Source organism: Manacus vitellinus, unplaced genomic scaffold (assembly GCF_001715985.3).
Source record: "Manacus vitellinus isolate BGI_N305 unplaced genomic scaffold, ASM171598v3 scaffold_7_pilon, whole genome shotgun sequence".
In the NCBI taxonomy this organism is placed as follows: domain Eukaryota; kingdom Metazoa; phylum Chordata; class Aves; order Passeriformes; family Pipridae; genus Manacus; species Manacus vitellinus.
In genome coordinates this window covers 14,179,668-14,197,004 of record NW_021940813.1, presented here as the reverse complement: position 1 = coordinate 14,197,004, position 17,337 = coordinate 14,179,668, and the positions used below count along the sequence as shown (strand labels likewise).

Sequence of the window (17,337 nt, the reverse complement as noted above, 5' to 3'; positions counted from 1 at the left end):
GCGGCGTTTCGAGGCGGAGTACCTGCCAGGTGAGCCGGGGCGGGCGGCGAGCGGGGGACGCGGTCCTTCGGGCTTGTCCGCTATCGCTTTTCCCCTCTGTGTGTCAGGTGCCTCCTTTCCCAGGTGACTGGGTGTTTGTGCCGTTGCACAGAATCAGTTAGGTTGGAAAGACCTCCGACATCATCGAGGCCAGCCTAAGGCTGAGCACCCCCTTGTCAACCAGACCATGGCACTGGCTGCCCCGTCTGGTCTTTATCCTTAAACAGCTGCAGGGACGGCGACTCCACCACCTCCCTGGGCAGGCCATTCAAATATCTAATCGTTTTTCTGTGAAGAATTTCTTCCTAATGTCCAACCTAATCCTCCCCTGGTGCAGCTTAAGGTGCCCAAAGCTGTAGACGGGGATGGTGCACAGTGGATTTCTGTGCTGGCTCTCAGTGCTCTCTGTGGTGGTGGGTTGCTGTCTTGGGCTTCAGGACCTGTCCGGGCAAAGCTCTCTGTCCTTTTACCTTCCTTCTGGCTGTAGGGTGGTGTCTGGGACACTGGTGTGCTTGGTGCTTTTTGGATATAAAACATGGATGGGAAGTGGGAAGAGAATTCTGTCCTCGACGAGTTTGTTAAGGGAAGAGTTGCTTTTCTGGAGTAACTTGCACTTGAAATTCATGCAGGCCATGATTAAGATCATGCTTGTGTCATGCGGGGTGTCCTGCTTGGTTCTTAAGTGCAGGTGCATTTAAACTTGTAAATGAAGGCCAGGAGATGGTGGGGATGCCTAGGGGAGAGGGAAGACTGGGGTAAGCCTGACGAGATGTCCTTTCATTTCAAGGTTGATTTACATTGCTTATGATGGAAGAATATATAGTAGTAGAGTATGCTAACAATTGTAGTAAGCAGTACGTTTTATTATGACATTCTAGAGACTTTTCATTAAAGGCAAGCTTCTATCTAATTTTTAATGCAAATACAGTAAGAGTCCAGTAGTTGTGTTACCTGCATCTCCTTTAATATCCTCAATCCTGCAAACACAGGCCTTACTTTGGTGCTTTTGATCAGAATTATTGAGGTTATGTCGCTTTCAGTTTTATGTAAGAGTTACATGTTTCTATGACTTCTTTGTAATTGGCCAGAACACTTTTCTGGAAACCTTGAGGGTGGTACAACTTTGTCTCATATGGTTGTTCTGCTAACTTTCATAAAGGAGTCTACTTTGGCTTTGGTTAGGAATGACTTATTTTTCTGCCAAGATGACAAAATTATTAGAAAGTCTTGAAGCAGAGAGAGCTTCTATTACCATTTGAAATTCATATTTCCAAATGAATAAAGGTGTCTTTGGAAAGCTCAGGCTAAGGTGAGTGGAAGATTGTCTGAAATTCTAGATTCTTTTGGCTCTTAATCTTTTTAGTTAGTGTATATTTTCATATGATAGATGATTCAACTTGCTTTATATTCTTTTATCCCAGAGTCATGCTCATAAGTAGTTACTTCAGAAAACCTAGAACTGCTTTGGGACGGTTGCTGTGGAAAGGGAGTATTACCCTTTCAGTTGACCAATCCCTTAAAATCTTGGAATTCCACAAGTTTCTCTAATTGTGGTGAAGCCTCTGTTGGGCTGGTTGATACAGCCATTAAAATAATTGAATACTGTTGCAAGGTAAGCCCTAATCCTATTTGTAGTGTTTTGAACACGTTTTTCTCAGTAAGCCCATTTTTGGGTCACGGTCTGGGGCTCTTAGCCCTTTCAAGCAAATAGGATTAGGACTTTTTTGAGTTTATGTTATTAAGACTCTGCCTGAAATTAAGGAATTCCAGAAGCAATTTAACATTGTTGCCCCACTTCCAAGTGAGGAAAACACAGGATTTCAGTTTTATAGTGATCCTTCAGCCTTTACTGCGTGTTCTTAAATGTATTCTTTTATGCTTCTTGGTCAAACATGGAGGTGCATGTATGCAGACACCCCCAAAACTGTGAGTTTGTGGTGTATGGGTACAAATGGTTGCTTCATATCTAGGAGTTTTAATCTGCTTTCAAAACTAAGGGCGTGTTTACGCTACACTGAGAACCTGATCATTCCTGTGGAAGTTTAGAGTGGTCATAGAATTGTGGGCCTCTACAGAGCAGACTTTATTCCATTTACAGGTGAGCTGCAGGTGTTAAAGGTTTGAGTAAAGTTTTCAGGCAGTTGTGTTTCTGGAGGTTGGAGCTGTCACTGTTTCATTTTCCCTCTGAGGAAAATAGTGTAACTGGTTATTCTAGGAACTTGGTGATTCTGATCATCAAATATGGTGAAGTAATTAATCTGCATTCTGTAACTCATAGTTACTGGTTTCCCTCTTCACTCTCTCATGCAGGAAGAATTAGTAATGGTCACAAATGCTGTGATGGCCTTACAGTAATGTTTAGTTTTGTTGTGAAATGAAAACTTAGGGGGCCATTGAAATCACTTATTGGCAGAATGCTATTTTTACATTAAAGTAGAATCTACAAAACTATATTACTATATAGCTGATTCAGAAAAGTCTAATATTGCAACATGAGTTGAGTGTTATAGTTTGATATTTCACATAAAAGTTACAACCAAATAATATGCTTTGGCCTTGATAATTTTCAAGGTAGGATGGGAAGAGTTGTGTTCAACAGTTGAAAGCACCATAAATCTGTTTTTTGAATTATACAGTTGTTTCACTTATGTGACTAAATCAGAAAACTGTTTTGATAGTTGAATACAGTGTGGAAAATAGAGTGTCAGAGAACCTTACTGACTCGTTTCCCCAAAGCTCGCACAAGAACTTTCTTGCTGAAGTTCTTGAGTAAATTTGGCTGCTCAGGGATTCTAGAAGGAAAGTTTGGCCACTGTTGGATCTTATCTGCAAAGCAGTGTTTAATATTAACTGGGATCGTGTGGTGGTTTTTTTCTTTTTATTCAACTTTATAGCTGGGTTAGAAAGACAACTTCAGTTCTTGTGAGGAATGTATGTCCCATTAAATTAAAACTCTTGCATTTTCACTTCCAATAGTGAAAAGTTCCTTTCAGTCCAGTAGACTAACAAACGCTGTCTGATGTGGTAGGTAGACAGTGCTTTGTCTTCACAGTTTTTGGGCCTAATTTCTGTTTTGTCTGTTTGGATTCTTTGTGAGAGTTAGTGATGTAAATGATTCTGGTAGTGAAAGGAACAATGAAAACAAAAGATTATTTTCTAGTACTGACTGGTACTAACAGTGTTTTCTAGCAAACAATCATGTCTTTTTCTATAGTGAATTTTCATTCCTTAGAAGATTTCTAAAATTAGCTTCTATATCTAGGCTATTACTTTCCATTTTAATGTTACAATGGAAATTATTTATAATCAAATCTTGTTACATCTTTCCAGTCCACAGATTTTCTTTGCATTTGCTTTTGCATATTTACCATTTCTAGTTGCCTGTATTTCCTGTCCTCCCTATTTACATCCTTTTACTTTCTCCTATAGGCAAAGCTTAATTTTCAGAAGATTTTGCAAGAGAGGTTTCCCACTTCAATTTGAAGAATTAAATTTCATCATGACTTTCTTTAAACCAGTACCAAATGAGTTTTGTTAATCATATTGTCTGATTGCAAATAAAATTTTAGACATATGGTGCATCCCTAAAAAAAGCTCGTGATAGGACTATTGTAAAAGACTCTTAAAGTAATGTTTTACATACCTGCTTGTGTGGTTTAATGCTCTGAAAAATGTGTTTTCCCTGGTTCTTGACTTTCAGGTTGAGGATGGTGGAAGGATGAGATAGGAAACATACTTTTATAAAAAGCTCTGTAATATTAATGACTGAGCCTTCTATTAAAAGTAGTCTCTATTGTCACTGAAAGTGTTCAGTTTTGCTACAAGTTTATCTCATTTTGTGGAGGCAGATATTTTTTTATTTCTGTTTGTTATTGAAATAATTCTTTATTGGACTGAAATAATTGTTTTCTTTATCCCTGTCCCTTTATGGCTACTGATCTTCTTAAATTGTTTTCAGTCTTGCTGATTTCCTCATCTAGTACTTGAAGGCACATACCTGAATTGTTATAGTACTTAGCTTAATGTTTGGCATCAACAAGCCAATTAAAATGGGTTTCCTTTTTCTAGCCAAGGTCAGAGGAATAATTATGACCATTTTGGACTGAGACTTCTTGGCTGAAATGGCTTTAAGGCAGTAGTTAAATTGAGAGTCTTTGTGTGATAGAACACTTCACATACTTTTCTAAGTTACTTTTTCCCCCCCTGCTTTGTACAGTGAAGTGTTGGGAGTTTTTCTCTTCAAAGGCATGAAGCTGCTATCCCTACTTAGCTTTATGTATGTCCTACTCTTTTCTTTTCTAGATAGGAGCTTGTTCTGAAGGAAGGAGTCATTCAGGTTGTTAATTCTGAACTTCTCTGGATTAATTTAGTGCAGGACTTAGCTATGCTGCCTGGTTTTGAGTCCTGTAGTCTTTCTTCTATATTCCTGTTGAATATTCTCAAATTTGTATAATTTTTCCTAAAACATGAACATGGGAAGAAAACACAGCAGCACAGCATTGCTCTCCTGGTAATCACAGAATAGGTCAGGTTGGGAGAGACCACAGTGGGTCACCTGGTTCAACCTTCCTGCTCAGGCAGAGTCATCTTAGAGCACATGGCACAGGATTGCCTCCAGACTATTCTTGAATATCTCCAGTGAGGGAAGACTCCACAGCCTCTCCAGGCAGTCTGTTCTAGTGCTCGGTCACCTGCACAGTAAAGAAGTTCCTCCTCATGTTCAGGTGGAACTTCCTGTGCATCAATTTCTGCCCATTGTCTCTTAACCTATTGCTCAGCACCGCCAAGAAGATTCTGTCCTGGCTCCATCCCCTTGGTACTCTCCCTGCAGATACTTAGACACTGATAAGGTCTCCTCTCCAGACTGAACAGGCCGAGATCCCTCAGGCTGTTCTTGTAAGAGAGATACTCCAGTCCCTTAACTGTCTTCATAGCCCCCTGCTGGACCTGCTCCAGGAGCTCCTGGCATTTTAATGTAGATGGCATTGATAGAAGAATGATGTGAAGAGAAGGGATGTGACAATTTGTGCATCAAAGACTTAACATTCTTCTAGTGAAAGTATTGCAGTGAAATTCATATTCATTCAGTTTTGTGCAATTCTGAGGTTGTTTTCGGAGCTGTTTGGTGTTATAGAAGATCCTTTATGTTGAAACACGGTAATTAAATTATACAGTTTCACTGTAAGTTTCTCTGCTATTAAAAGGGCAGGATGTGCTTATGGAAGAACAGAACTCCTCACTTAAATGGAAAAAAAAAAAGGGGAAGGCAAGTAATACAAGTAATATAAGAAGCTGCTGTTCAAAGAGAACTTTGTCTTCTTCCAGTCTTTTCCCTTAACCTCAAATATTCAATGAGGAAATGAAAGTAACTTCAACTATTTTCAAAATAAGAGTAAATACCTGGTCGGTCTTGCTCACTCACATTTTCCTGAAGGCCTTTTAGCTAAAGGAATAAAGAGGGCTAATCGTGGCCTCTTCTCCTTGCTATTGTCACTGTTACTCTCTCCCATGTAGCTTAGAATTTGGGTTTGATGCTCTGGTAAATATAAAATTTGCTAAGTAGATTACACTTTTTCTTGCTCTTTTGTATCTGTCTTGCTTGGTTTTTACACAGCTTGCCAGTTCAATGAAAAAGTCTTGCAGCATTCCAATTTTGCTTCTTCCACAGGCTGTGGAACTATTCTGTGATGCAGAAAGATTTGAATCCCTTGGAGTAAGGGAGTAATCAGGTTTCTGAGCTTCTGGACTATGAAATGTTTCACAAAAGTCTGGGACTGCTGTTACATACATGGGTTTCAATATCTTTTTCTGGCAAAAGTAGCTGTTAATGCTGTTCCTTGTGTAACCTTTAGAGCAAGTGGTGTGTGTTCCAAATACTTCATGAAATTCTGTTCTTTATGGACTTAAATACCGAGATGTCCATCTTCCTGAGTTGAGGATGACTAACCTTAGTGTCTCAGTGTCTTAGTGGCAGTTCTGCACGTGTGAAGAATCAAGCACCTCATTTTCTGTTGAGAAAATTATCAGTATATGTTTAAGGTATCATGAGTGGCTAGGCTTGGAGATGGTCTGAGGGAAGTTACTTCAGTTTATAGTTTCACTTGAATTTCCATTTGGGTGTCCCTCAACTTCTGTTTTCCTTTCTGGCTTCTTAATTGTGGTGCAGGATGTATTTAAATTATGTGTTGAGAATTCCAAAAATGTCTTATTTTCTTTCAACTGATTCTGATTTAACTCCAGAAGTTTCTAATAACACAGGAACTGCGGTCAAGTGTTTCAGGAGTGATTTAAATTTAGAAACATTCATATTATTTCACAACATAGTTTGAAAACAAGTTTCCACATGTCTGTAAAATTGTGATGTGTACAAATTTGAATAGAAATTTGTCCTCTGAACTGACTCATTTTTAATCACTGGATTCTTGGAAGGACTTCAGCAATTTTATATCACTCTGCTTTATATGTGAGATAAAACACCTTTCTCTTGTTTGCTTTCTCATTCTAAATTTTACTTGTTTTGTAGCAAGAATGGGATAAATCAGGTAAAAGTCATGCAGTAATCAGTACTCCTGTTATTCTGTCGGTCTTGTTAAGCTTACCTGATTCAAATACTGGCATTCTGCAAGTGCTTGTGGATGCACAATTTTACTACTTATTCCCCTTGGTTTAGTGTGTTGTATTATATATATAAATTAAGGTTACATACTCCTTGTTGAGAATATTCAACTATCCCTATCTCTGAATCCAGATTGCTTCCCGTTGATGGTGGAAGTTTGGATAAAACATTTTCTCTGTTCTTCTTTTGTTTTCTTAAAATATTCACAAAGTTAAATTTCTATATTTATTTAATTATTATCTAAGTTCAGAGTTTGTGAGAATTTTTTAGTGACTGAGAAATGTGTTCTGAGGCTTGTTTGACATAACAGTATCTCAATTTTTAAGTTACAGTTTGATACGAGGTGCATAGTTATGTTATTTTGACAGTTGTGCTCTCAAACGGATACTGAAAGCAGAGAAGAGAGCCTCAAAAAGTAGTGTGAAATGTTATCTTGTCAGGTTTTTACAGAATCACAAAGTATTCTGAGTTGGAAGGGACCACAAGGATCATCAAGTCCAGCCCTTAGGTGAATGGCCCCCACAGAGATCAAACCCACAACCTTAGCATTACATGCGTTATCAGGCTCTAACCAACTGAGATAATCTCAGGGTCCTGGTGGTGGGTTTTCTCTTCAAGTACACAGTACCCAAATCCCTTTTATAAGTAGGATATACATGGGACTGTTCTCAGCAGAATACTTGGCTGATGGATCAACTGTGGTCACTCGAAGCTGGAAGGTAGTGCATGTTAGAGGTTACTGAACTAAGGTGAAGGTACCTCAGGCACTGGAGACACGTAATACTGATGTAAAGTAAATATTTGATCTCACAAAGCCCTGGTTTGCTGTGGCTCTGAGTGGGTAGGTATGGCTTGAATAGCCCATGTACTGTAGTGAATAAGGCACAGCACAGAACAGCCACTGTGCTATGGCTGAGAGAAGCCAGTGCTTCTCTTGCTTTACCTGGCTGTGGATGTGACAGCTTAGTTACTGTACATGACAGTATCTCTGAAGGGATTATGAGTTGGAATGCATGCTACATGAAAAGAGGCTGTGGAATCATTCTACCCTTTAGAGTTTTCAAAACATGACTAAACAAAAGTACTCAACCTGTCTGAACTTGGAAGTTAACCTTGCTGTGAGCAGGGAGGAATTAGGACTCAGATGTCCTGCAGAAATCATCTTCAGTGTTAATTTTTCATGCTTTTCACTTGAAACTAAGTACTGTTAGCTTTTCTATGTCCACACCCTAAATCATTGGGGGAATAATAAAATTTCAAATAAACAGTTGAGACTACAAATTTCATACCTAGAAATTTTGCAATCCATCTGTTGACCTAGAGCCACAGGGAAGTTAAGCACATCAGTCTTGTGCTAAGTGATCGCTTTACTGGGCTTAGTCAGACTATAGGGAATCAGCTGTCTTGTGCAAGTATAGAAATGATGAGAGAAGGAACTTAGGTAGTTACAGAGGTTTTAGTGGATTGCAGGCTTTTGGGCAGAGAGGAGCAAGTAGGAGACTAAGATTAAGGAAAGCATGATTTAACTCTAGGCTAGTCTAAGGAACAAGGTAAGGTAGTGGGATGGGATCAAGGGAAGGAGAAACTTGGAACCTAATGAAAAAGGAACCCAGTAGATAATGTATGTGAGAAGCAGTCAGGTGTGAAGAGATGTACTGGGGGAATGCAACTATAATAACTCTTAGTGGATGGACGCATTTAAAAGTGGTATATTCTTACAGCTATATTGACTAATCTGTGACAGGAAACACTATAAATTGAAAGACAAGTAAAATAGGTCATATCTTTGCATGTAGACCAGTAAAACTACAAATATTGACAGAACTTAATGGTGTCTTTCTCTTAACATTTTACTCAGAGCTAAGTTGATTGAAATATGCATCTTCAAACCATCCAGTCACAGTTCTGAGTAGTTTAATTATGATGGCTCTGAAAGTAGTTATTTCGAATTTGTTGCTGCTGACAAAGGAATAGTCTTTGCAGTACATGAAGATTAACTGATTTTATTAATGATCAGTATTAAATTCATGCTTACCTTGGAAAAAAAAAAGAATTATGTGAATAGCTTAAAAACGTAAGTTTTTTGTTTGGTTGGTTGGTTGGTTTTTTTTAGTAGTTAGCAAAGAGATGTGTATCAGTGTCTGTTGCATTCAGAAGCCTGTTTCTGTCATGGGCTCGTGATTTACATTCTGTTTATACCAACTCCTCAGATAGAGGAGCATTGTTTTAAAAACTGAGTGTTTGTTTAAGCATATCTACAATAGGAATAGGTCCACTTGGGCATTTGTATTTTACAAGCTTCCCTGTTAAAAAAATTAAAAAAAAAGAGCAGCAACAACTCCTATTTTATCTGAAGTATTTCCTAGAGCTGTTATCCTGTTGCTAGTGTGGTGCAAGAAGAGTTTAAGTCTTAGGGGTTTTTATACTGCTCTAGAGTTGCATGTAGTTTGTGTTTGCTAGGATAACAATTTATAATAGGTGGAAACAGTGCAATTTTTGTAGAGAAAACAATTTTGTTTATTGCAGTTCTGTATAGCGCATGGTCAAAAATAGTAATTTTAACATTTGTTGCCTGTAAAGCGTGAGCTGGTGATGCCTAATATACAGTATATGTCAGTACAGAGATTCTTAGACTATATAATAATTCATGTTAATTACAAAAAACTGGTTTTAAGAAAATCACACCAGTTCTACAAGCACCTTCTTGTTTTCTAATGTTTTTTTCTTTGAATAGGAATCACAGAAAATGTTTTTCTAGTGAGAGTAATCTTGTAGTGTCCCTAAATAGCATCACAACAGGTTTTAATCAATTTATTATGCTCTGCCTTGTTTGCTTAAATTTGGAACTGCAGAAGAAATCCCATGTACCTAGTAGATACTTATATACATACACTTGGCAAATCTCTTCATGTTTTTCTAGCAAATGCTATGTTTTTACACTAATTTATTTATTTATTTGCTAGATAAATCAGATAAATATGATTCTAGAGATGTGGAAAGACTTCAGCAAGATGATAAATGGGTTGAAAACTATCTGATTTGGCGTCATGATGTTGTGGATGATACTTTAAAGATGATTGATGAAAGCTTTCAGTGGAGGAAAGAATATACAGTTAATGGTAAGCTATGTTTATATAATGATTTTGAAGCTGTGTGTTGCTTTCCTATGGAAATACAACTGACTTCTATATGTAGTTTCATTAAGCATCTCTTAAAGATCTTGCAAGTAACACAGATAGCTTTTTCGTTGTTGTTTTGGTTTGGTTTTGCTTTAATTCTTACTCATCTATCTTGTTTTGTCTCCTCGCAGTTACTTGAGTGGAGTCCTAAAAAAAAAAACCAAACAACAAAACCCCCACAGCAAACAGGGCTCTCTTGTTCACTGTAATAGCACTACTCTGGCACACGCAGTAGAATAGATCTCATTTTTGTGCTGTGAGAATGTTTTGAAGGTGAGCTCTATCTACAGGACTTCACAATCTGAATTAAAAGTTAGAGCGAGGGGAGGAGGGCTGCAAATATGAGCAAAATAAATATTTGCAGCATTTTTTTCTTACGTAGATTATTTTATTCTTGTTTCTCAGTAAATAGATCCTACTCTATAGTGTGAGTGGAAGAAGATAGAGATTTCAAATGATCTCAATGTTTGCTTGACTAAAGGCCTCAGAAAGTGGTTCATGAAGATATTTTTATATTTTGTAGCTAGATCTTTGCATTTTTAGAGACTTAACATGTCAAGTTACGATGTGATTATTAACACAGTTACTGAAATAATGTTTCATTTGGCTTTGCAGACTTGTCAGAATCTGTCCTTCCAAAATGGTTATTTGAAATTGGTGCTCTCTTCCTGCATGGATACGATAAAGAAGGCTATAAATTATGTAAGTTATACAGACTATAATTTGAGTCATTCATCATGATTGTGTTTGTGGCATTTTAGCATCTTTTTGAAAAATAAATCTCTTAAGAACAGAAGTAGGTACATATTGGCAGTTGTTTTTGGTAGAGGTGGTATCTTAGTAGCCTGGAGTATTTCTTTGGATCACAGAAAGGGAATGGGTAAACTTTGTCAGCAGTTTTAAAAAATCATAAACCTTCATCCTATTTATAATGCAGTTTTTAACTTGCCTGTGTAAACTCATTGTTTTTGTATCCACTGTGGTGAGTATATGGTCAGGATAAATGTTCCTTATTGTAGTGTATTGTCAGTGCTCTTCTAGCAACTCATGTTTCACTTTTGCAATTGGAAGTAAAAGACATGGAGAAGAAACATGTTTTTTTCACTGATACTTTCTAAGTTTTAGGGAGAATAATATTAAGAGTGTACCTAAATTACTTTCCGGCTTGTCTAATTTTGATATCATAAAGATACTAAACAGGAAGGCTGCTCTTCACATTACTGCCCCGGGTATTTCTTTTATCACTTCACTGTATAATCAGTAATTTGGTCTCAGACATTTTTATAAAGCCTGTTACTTTGAATTATGCTTGTGGGGTTTTTTGTGAAAAACAAATTTCTGTATGACTCATCTAGTTTTATTCCAGGTGAATATGTATTGGGCTTTCATTTAGACAATATTGCTCACCTTTTGGAATTTTTCAATTTATTTTAGAAAGATCAGTTGCTTTTTATATAATTCATAATGCATATATAAGTAGTTTTTCAAAACACATCAAGTACGATGCTGTAGAAAACCTAAACGGAAAAAGAAACATAAATTTTACAACAGCACATAAAATAAATGCTGAACATAATGTTATGTCTTAGGACCACATGATTTAATTTGAAATTATGAAATTATAATCTAGATAAGTAGTCTTTAAATGCATGAAAAGTATTTTTCCACTGACGTTTCTTCTGGGGTGTAATTCTTTGTATTTTCAGTTTTTGAAAAGTTGGATTTATAAAAATGTGAGGAAGGAAGTGGGGGGTATGTGGAGAGGTATGCAGTTGTTTTTCTGGCTGTTCAGTAGCCACAAAATAAGTAGAAATGTAGAAGACAAACTCAGAGGTGTTAATAAATTTCACTGGGTCCTGTATAGCTATTTGCATAATGTTTTCTCTTGGTTTGGATCTGTTGTTTCAACTTTTGTGTGTGTTCTTCTCCAAGTTTGGTTCAAAGTGAAACATCATACAAGAGATCCTAAACAGCAACTTGACAAAAAGAAACTGGTAGCATTTTGGTTAGAACATTATGCCAAAAGAGATCATGGAAAGCCCTTAACAGTGGTATTTGACATGGCTGAAACTGGAATCAGTCACATAGTAAGTATTTTTATTGCCTTTTCCTGATTGCTTTTTTAATTATTTAACTGATGTTCCCAGAAAAAGGGAAGTCCTTGTACAGTCCTTGATATCTAAATAATGTAACTATTGTTGACATCAGGGTTATGTTGGGCTTTTTTCCATGGCATGAACAGTTTCCAAAATAGTTTGTTACATATTAAACTTTGTCTTCTGCAGCACATGGAAAACTTTACTTTTAGTTTGGTGATTGAGCTGAATCTAAGCTGTTTTAACATGAAAGTTGGAGATTCTACCTTTCATTACATATTTATAGATTTATTCTAATAACTAAAAATCTTGTAGATTGTCTATAGGTCAAAAAAATAGAATTTTTTTAAAGAATATTGACATTTTTCTTACCAAATGCCATGCTGTCCTGTTATTACAGAAATGGCTAAAACTTTATTTTGTTCCTTCTTTTTTTTTTTTTTTTTTGTTGGTATGGTAAGAATGCATTTGAATATAAGAAAAAAGCAAAACAAACAAACAACAAAAAAGCCAAAAACTTTTCTGCCTTTTGCAGGCAGGATAGTTTGTGTTGCATTAAGACCTTGCAGCTGTGCAGCACAGGGTCACAAGCTTATGAGAAGATATTTTGACAAATCACAGAATCACAGAATATGCTGAGTTGGAAGGGACCCACAAGGATCGTAGAGTCCAACCCTGAGCCCTGCATAGGACCATCCTCAAGAGTCACACCATGTGCCTGAAAGTATCATCCAAACACTTTAACTCTGTCAGGCTTGGTACTGTGACCAGTTCTCTGTTCCAATGCCCAGCCTTCTGGATGAAGAACCTTTTTTCTAGTATCCAACCTAAACCTCTCCTGCCATAACTTCAGGCTGTTCCCTTGGGTTCTGTCCCTGGTCACCATAGAGAAGAGATGAGGGCCTGCTCCTCTACTTTCCCTCATGAGGAAGTTGTAGACTGCCATAAAGTCTCTCCTCAGTCTCCTTGAGACTAAACAGACCAAGTGACCTCAACCAGGACTTGTATGGCTTTCCCTCAAGGCCCTAAATAAGTACTTTGAAAGGGAGGATCAGTGTTCTTACTCTTATCAGTGCTGTGAGAGCTGTCTATCCATGCTCCTAAGGGGAATACTGGAGCTATGGTTTTGTGTAACAAGAATAAAGGACTGTAATAATTTCCTTGATATGAAAGATCAATTTGATTTAGGTTTTATGGAGTATATTTTGAAGCAACTTCTTTCCAGTGTCCTTGAGAATCCCAGAGCCACAATCTCAGCAAGTGCTGTCCCTAACTACAGCACTGTCCCTAAGTGTCCCACTGTACAGTCTTCCTTTACAGTTGGTACATTTATCACAGAACAGGGATATTTTTAATGGCTGTTTATAGGCATGTAGAACAGTTAAGGATTTCCAAGTTCTTTTCCAGAGTGTGCCTCTTTTTTGTTCCATTCCTATGGACATCTACTATGTTGGCTTTTGTCACTGGTATGCAGCCGATAATTCTAATAGCTCATGCTGTGTTGCACCATGTCAGGTAACTAGAATAGGTGCAGTTATTGAATGGTCTGTGAAATCTGTACTTCTAATTCCAGACTTTCATTGAAATACTGTATCTGTCCTTCTGCTAATCTGATAGAGAGCAGCATCCTTGTTAATGGAGATTCTAGTCGTTACTTTGGAATCCATCACTGTGTTTATGCTGTTAAATGAAAGATACTGCATTTAGTACAAGCAACAGACAGTTGAGATAAATGCCTCTGTTAGAGGCTACCTTTTGCCTCCAAAGATGCCAAACTATCAGTTGGTTTCTAGTTACTGAAGCTACTGATAAAGCTTTCAAGTTGTGACTTGTCTTCTTACACAGTATTTTGGGGTTTTTTCATCCTGTCCACAAGTGTTTTAACAGTATGTTTACATTGCTCTAGAAACCCATTCTTCATAGCATTTTTGCTCTTACAACAGGCTTTAGATTCTCAGTTAGAAATGTTTTGTACTATTTCTGAAAGTGTCTGCCCACAATTTCTCTGCATACCACAAACTAATACTGAAACAAAAAATCCTCTTTAAATGAAAACTGTTTGGTTTTTTTCCCCTTTGGAAATATTCTGCTGAGTGCAGTAGTATACTGAACTATGTGAGACAACTATTGGAGGGAAGTTTTGGTATATTTAGTGCTTTTCCATATAATACTTTAGAGAAGCTCAACAGATTATCTTAGTGTTAAAGGTTTACCTTTCCTGCATATCTTAACTCATATTGATACTCTGCAGTAGTTTAGGTACTTAAGTTATTGCTCCAATCATAAGTCTGACTTCTTTCCTAGGTGCTAAAGCTAAGTTTGGCCACAATCCTGCAGCAGTTTAATGAAGTGAAAAACACTGCATTGCATTTTGATATTTGTAGTATGTGTAAAATTAGCATATGTTCGATTGCAATATAAGTATCTTGTGGTACTCTTAACTAAGCCTGTATTTTTTTAATGTTTTGAATAACACTGCATTTATGCTGTGATTTTTACTTTAGGACTTGGATTTTGTTCGGTTTATTGTCAACTGTTTTACAGATTATTACCCAAACTTCCTCAGTAAGTATTGTATATTAAATATTAACACTGTAAACTTCTGTTATAAGAGCATTTCATAATATGACAGAAGATGGGGGAGACTAAGGTTTTTGCATATTCTTTCTGGGGTAACTACATGGAACATGTGGATGTTACAGAGTCAGAATATTTTTGTGTCCGTAAGCACAACTTTGTAAATAAATTTTACATTAATCAAAAATCAACTTTTTATGCAGTAATAATCTAATATGTTTTTATATATTGAAAATTAATATGAAGATATGTTAGAAATGAATTGGCCTGTTATTTCCATTGCTTGTTGGTACTTGGGTAGAAGCTTTAGAAACCTGCATGACAGTTTGTATCCTTTAGAATTCTTCAGGGGATGAAGAATGAATAACTATAGAAAATTTGAGGGAACAATGGCTTATTCTGATAATAAGTAAGGCGTGTTTGTGTGCACACTTGGGTAAGCTTACTTGCGTGCCGATTTTTTTATGGATAGGCAAACATGGAATAGCTTTTGCTAACTCGTCTTAAACATGTTATAAATTTTAGGTGAAAGTGTTTGTGAATATTGAAATTCTGTACAGAAACTGCTGAAACTCTGAATATTAGATTTCAGCTTGCTGATCAAAGTTAAAAACTTTAATCAAATATCAAGGCAAGTGCAACATTGTTCTTCTTTTTTTGACATTCAAGAGAAAATTTTGGAACACTTCCAAGTATTTTCAAACTTATATGCTAGAACAAGGAATATTTGGAGGAAATGGATTTACAATGATTCACAGTACTTGTTTCTTTGTGAAGAAGAGGTGCTGAATATACCAGTTAAACTTTTTCCTGTTCAGTAGTTGCTATTCTAGGTCAGGTTGAGATCTTGCCTTTCTTTGCCTTACTTGAGAGATTAGTTATTAGTAACAATATGTCAGAAAAGTAATATCCCAGGAAGTATATAAACAGTATGGAACTTAAAATTTTATTATCTCTTTTCCAAGCGAACAGCCATTGTTTTTATATAGTAATAGCAATAGGCTCATACAACTTAAAAACAATTATACAAAATTACTTTTACAGGGAAGGGAACATGGAGGTGTTGAAGTAAATATTGGCTTTTTACATTAATATTATTGCTGTGCTTACTCTTAAACAGAGAAATGCCTAACACTTGGCATTCAGATTTTATTTTTTCTTTTCAGCCAAGATAGTAATATTTGAAATGCCATGGATAATGAACGGTAAGTTGTTGTTTGTTTCTTTCTCTCTCTTCAGATTGTGATAACTCTTAAAATGTAGAGACATAAATAGGAAGTGTTTTTCTGCTCTGTGTAGATACAGATGAATGGTGGCATTTCTTAAGCATGGATCTTTCAATCTGTCAATTTGATGATTGCTTACCTTTTATTTTTCCTTCTAGCATTGCATTTTGGATCCTACTTTAAATGGAATCCATATTCATTGTGTTTTTTTTAAAGGCTGGGAGACTTTGAAAACTAGTCTATTCCTTAAATGTTTAAGGAATCCCATGTATTTTACTGTATATTCATGTTTTACCATCACTGAAATAACAATGGTGTTTGAAAATACTTTGTAGATCTAAACAAGGATCCTTTAAATCAACAAAATATTTCAGATAAGAAGAGTGTATACTTATCTTTCCTAACCTGTCTCAGTCAGATTTGAAAATACAATTGGTTTTACCCCCTCAGTACTTCCTGGGCTAAATTCCAAGACAACAAATCTATCAGTTATTAAATCAAAGATACTTTTTCCATCTTCTCTGTAAATACTCTTTTCCTTACACTGTTTATCCCCATTATAAAAGTACAGGACCTGCTCTGAAAAGTATCTTAGAAGATGTAGCTCACTTGTGTTGTGTAAGATCTACCAAAATGGAGAAAAAAATCCTACAAAAAAATAATTAAAAACCCAACAAAACCCCTTTGCTGACAACTTATGTATACTCTTTTTTTTTGTTTGTTTTGTCTTTAAGCTGCTTTTAAAATCGTGAAGGGTTGGCTTGGCCCAGATGCAATAAGCATGTTAAAGTTCACAAACAAGAGTGATGTACAGGAATACATCAGTGGAGAGTATCTGCCACCTCACATGGGTGGAACTGTGAGTATATTAACATTTCATACCCCTTCTGTAATAAATTGAGACACCTATATAAATTCCATGTGTGGGGTCGAGAGTTGGCACTTCACAGATGTGAAATGTTTTGAAATTGTTTTGCCAATGATAATTTGAAAATATAAAATAGGTTAACTTGATAAGAATTTGACATCTGGCAGTCTTAAACAGAAATAGTTTTTCTGAATCATTCATCCACTTACAAGTCACTGGAAATCACGTAGTTTTTCAGACTTTTAAAAAAAAAATATGTTTTAAGTGCATTCTTCCTTCTGCTTTTTTCCAACCCGATGAATTACAGATAGTGCTGGATTATTAAACAAGTTCTATGAACAGAAAGGAGGTTTCATGTCCCTCTGAGAGTTGTTGTCCTGCTCTAAAGCTATGATTCACTAAAGGCTGTTATATTACAGTTACTCTTTGTTGTCTCTAGGGCTGCATTTTAAGACATGGTTGAAGATTCTTTTTAAAGAGTGTAGTAGAGCTTCAAAGTGTATGGTACAGGCAGTATCACTTCAGCAGAACCAGAACCCCATTCCAGTGCAATCTAAGAGTGGAACACCACAAGCATGTTGCACAACTGGTTTCACTTTTCACAAAGCTAGTGGATTAGTTTGCATAATCTAGTGGATTAGTTTGCATAATCTAGTGGATTAGTTTGCATAATCTAGTGGATTAGTTTGCATAATCTAGTGGATTAGTTTGCATAATCTAGTGGATTAGTTTGCAT

At 36.5% G+C, this 17,337-nt stretch overlaps 1 protein-coding gene across 2 annotated transcripts in view; it reads left to right on the top strand.

Annotated features, from left to right (window-relative positions):
• Positions 1-6: 6 nt before the first annotated feature.
• MOSPD2 (motile sperm domain containing 2) overlaps positions 7-17,337 on the top strand; it is a 29,961-nt gene continuing 12,630 nt past the window's right edge. For both annotated transcript variants that reach the window (XM_018084301.2, XM_018084300.2), the window contains exons 1-7: positions 7-29; positions 9,619-9,774; positions 10,450-10,536; positions 11,767-11,921; positions 14,435-14,495; positions 15,674-15,712; positions 16,468-16,592. In XM_018084301.2, the coding sequence (XP_017939790.1) occupies positions 9,729-9,774; positions 10,450-10,536; positions 11,767-11,921; positions 14,435-14,495; positions 15,674-15,712; positions 16,468-16,592 (513 nt within the window). In that variant the 5' untranslated portion in view covers positions 7-29; positions 9,619-9,728. The remainder of the gene's footprint in view (positions 30-9,618; positions 9,775-10,449; positions 10,537-11,766; positions 11,922-14,434; positions 14,496-15,673; positions 15,713-16,467; positions 16,593-17,337) is intronic.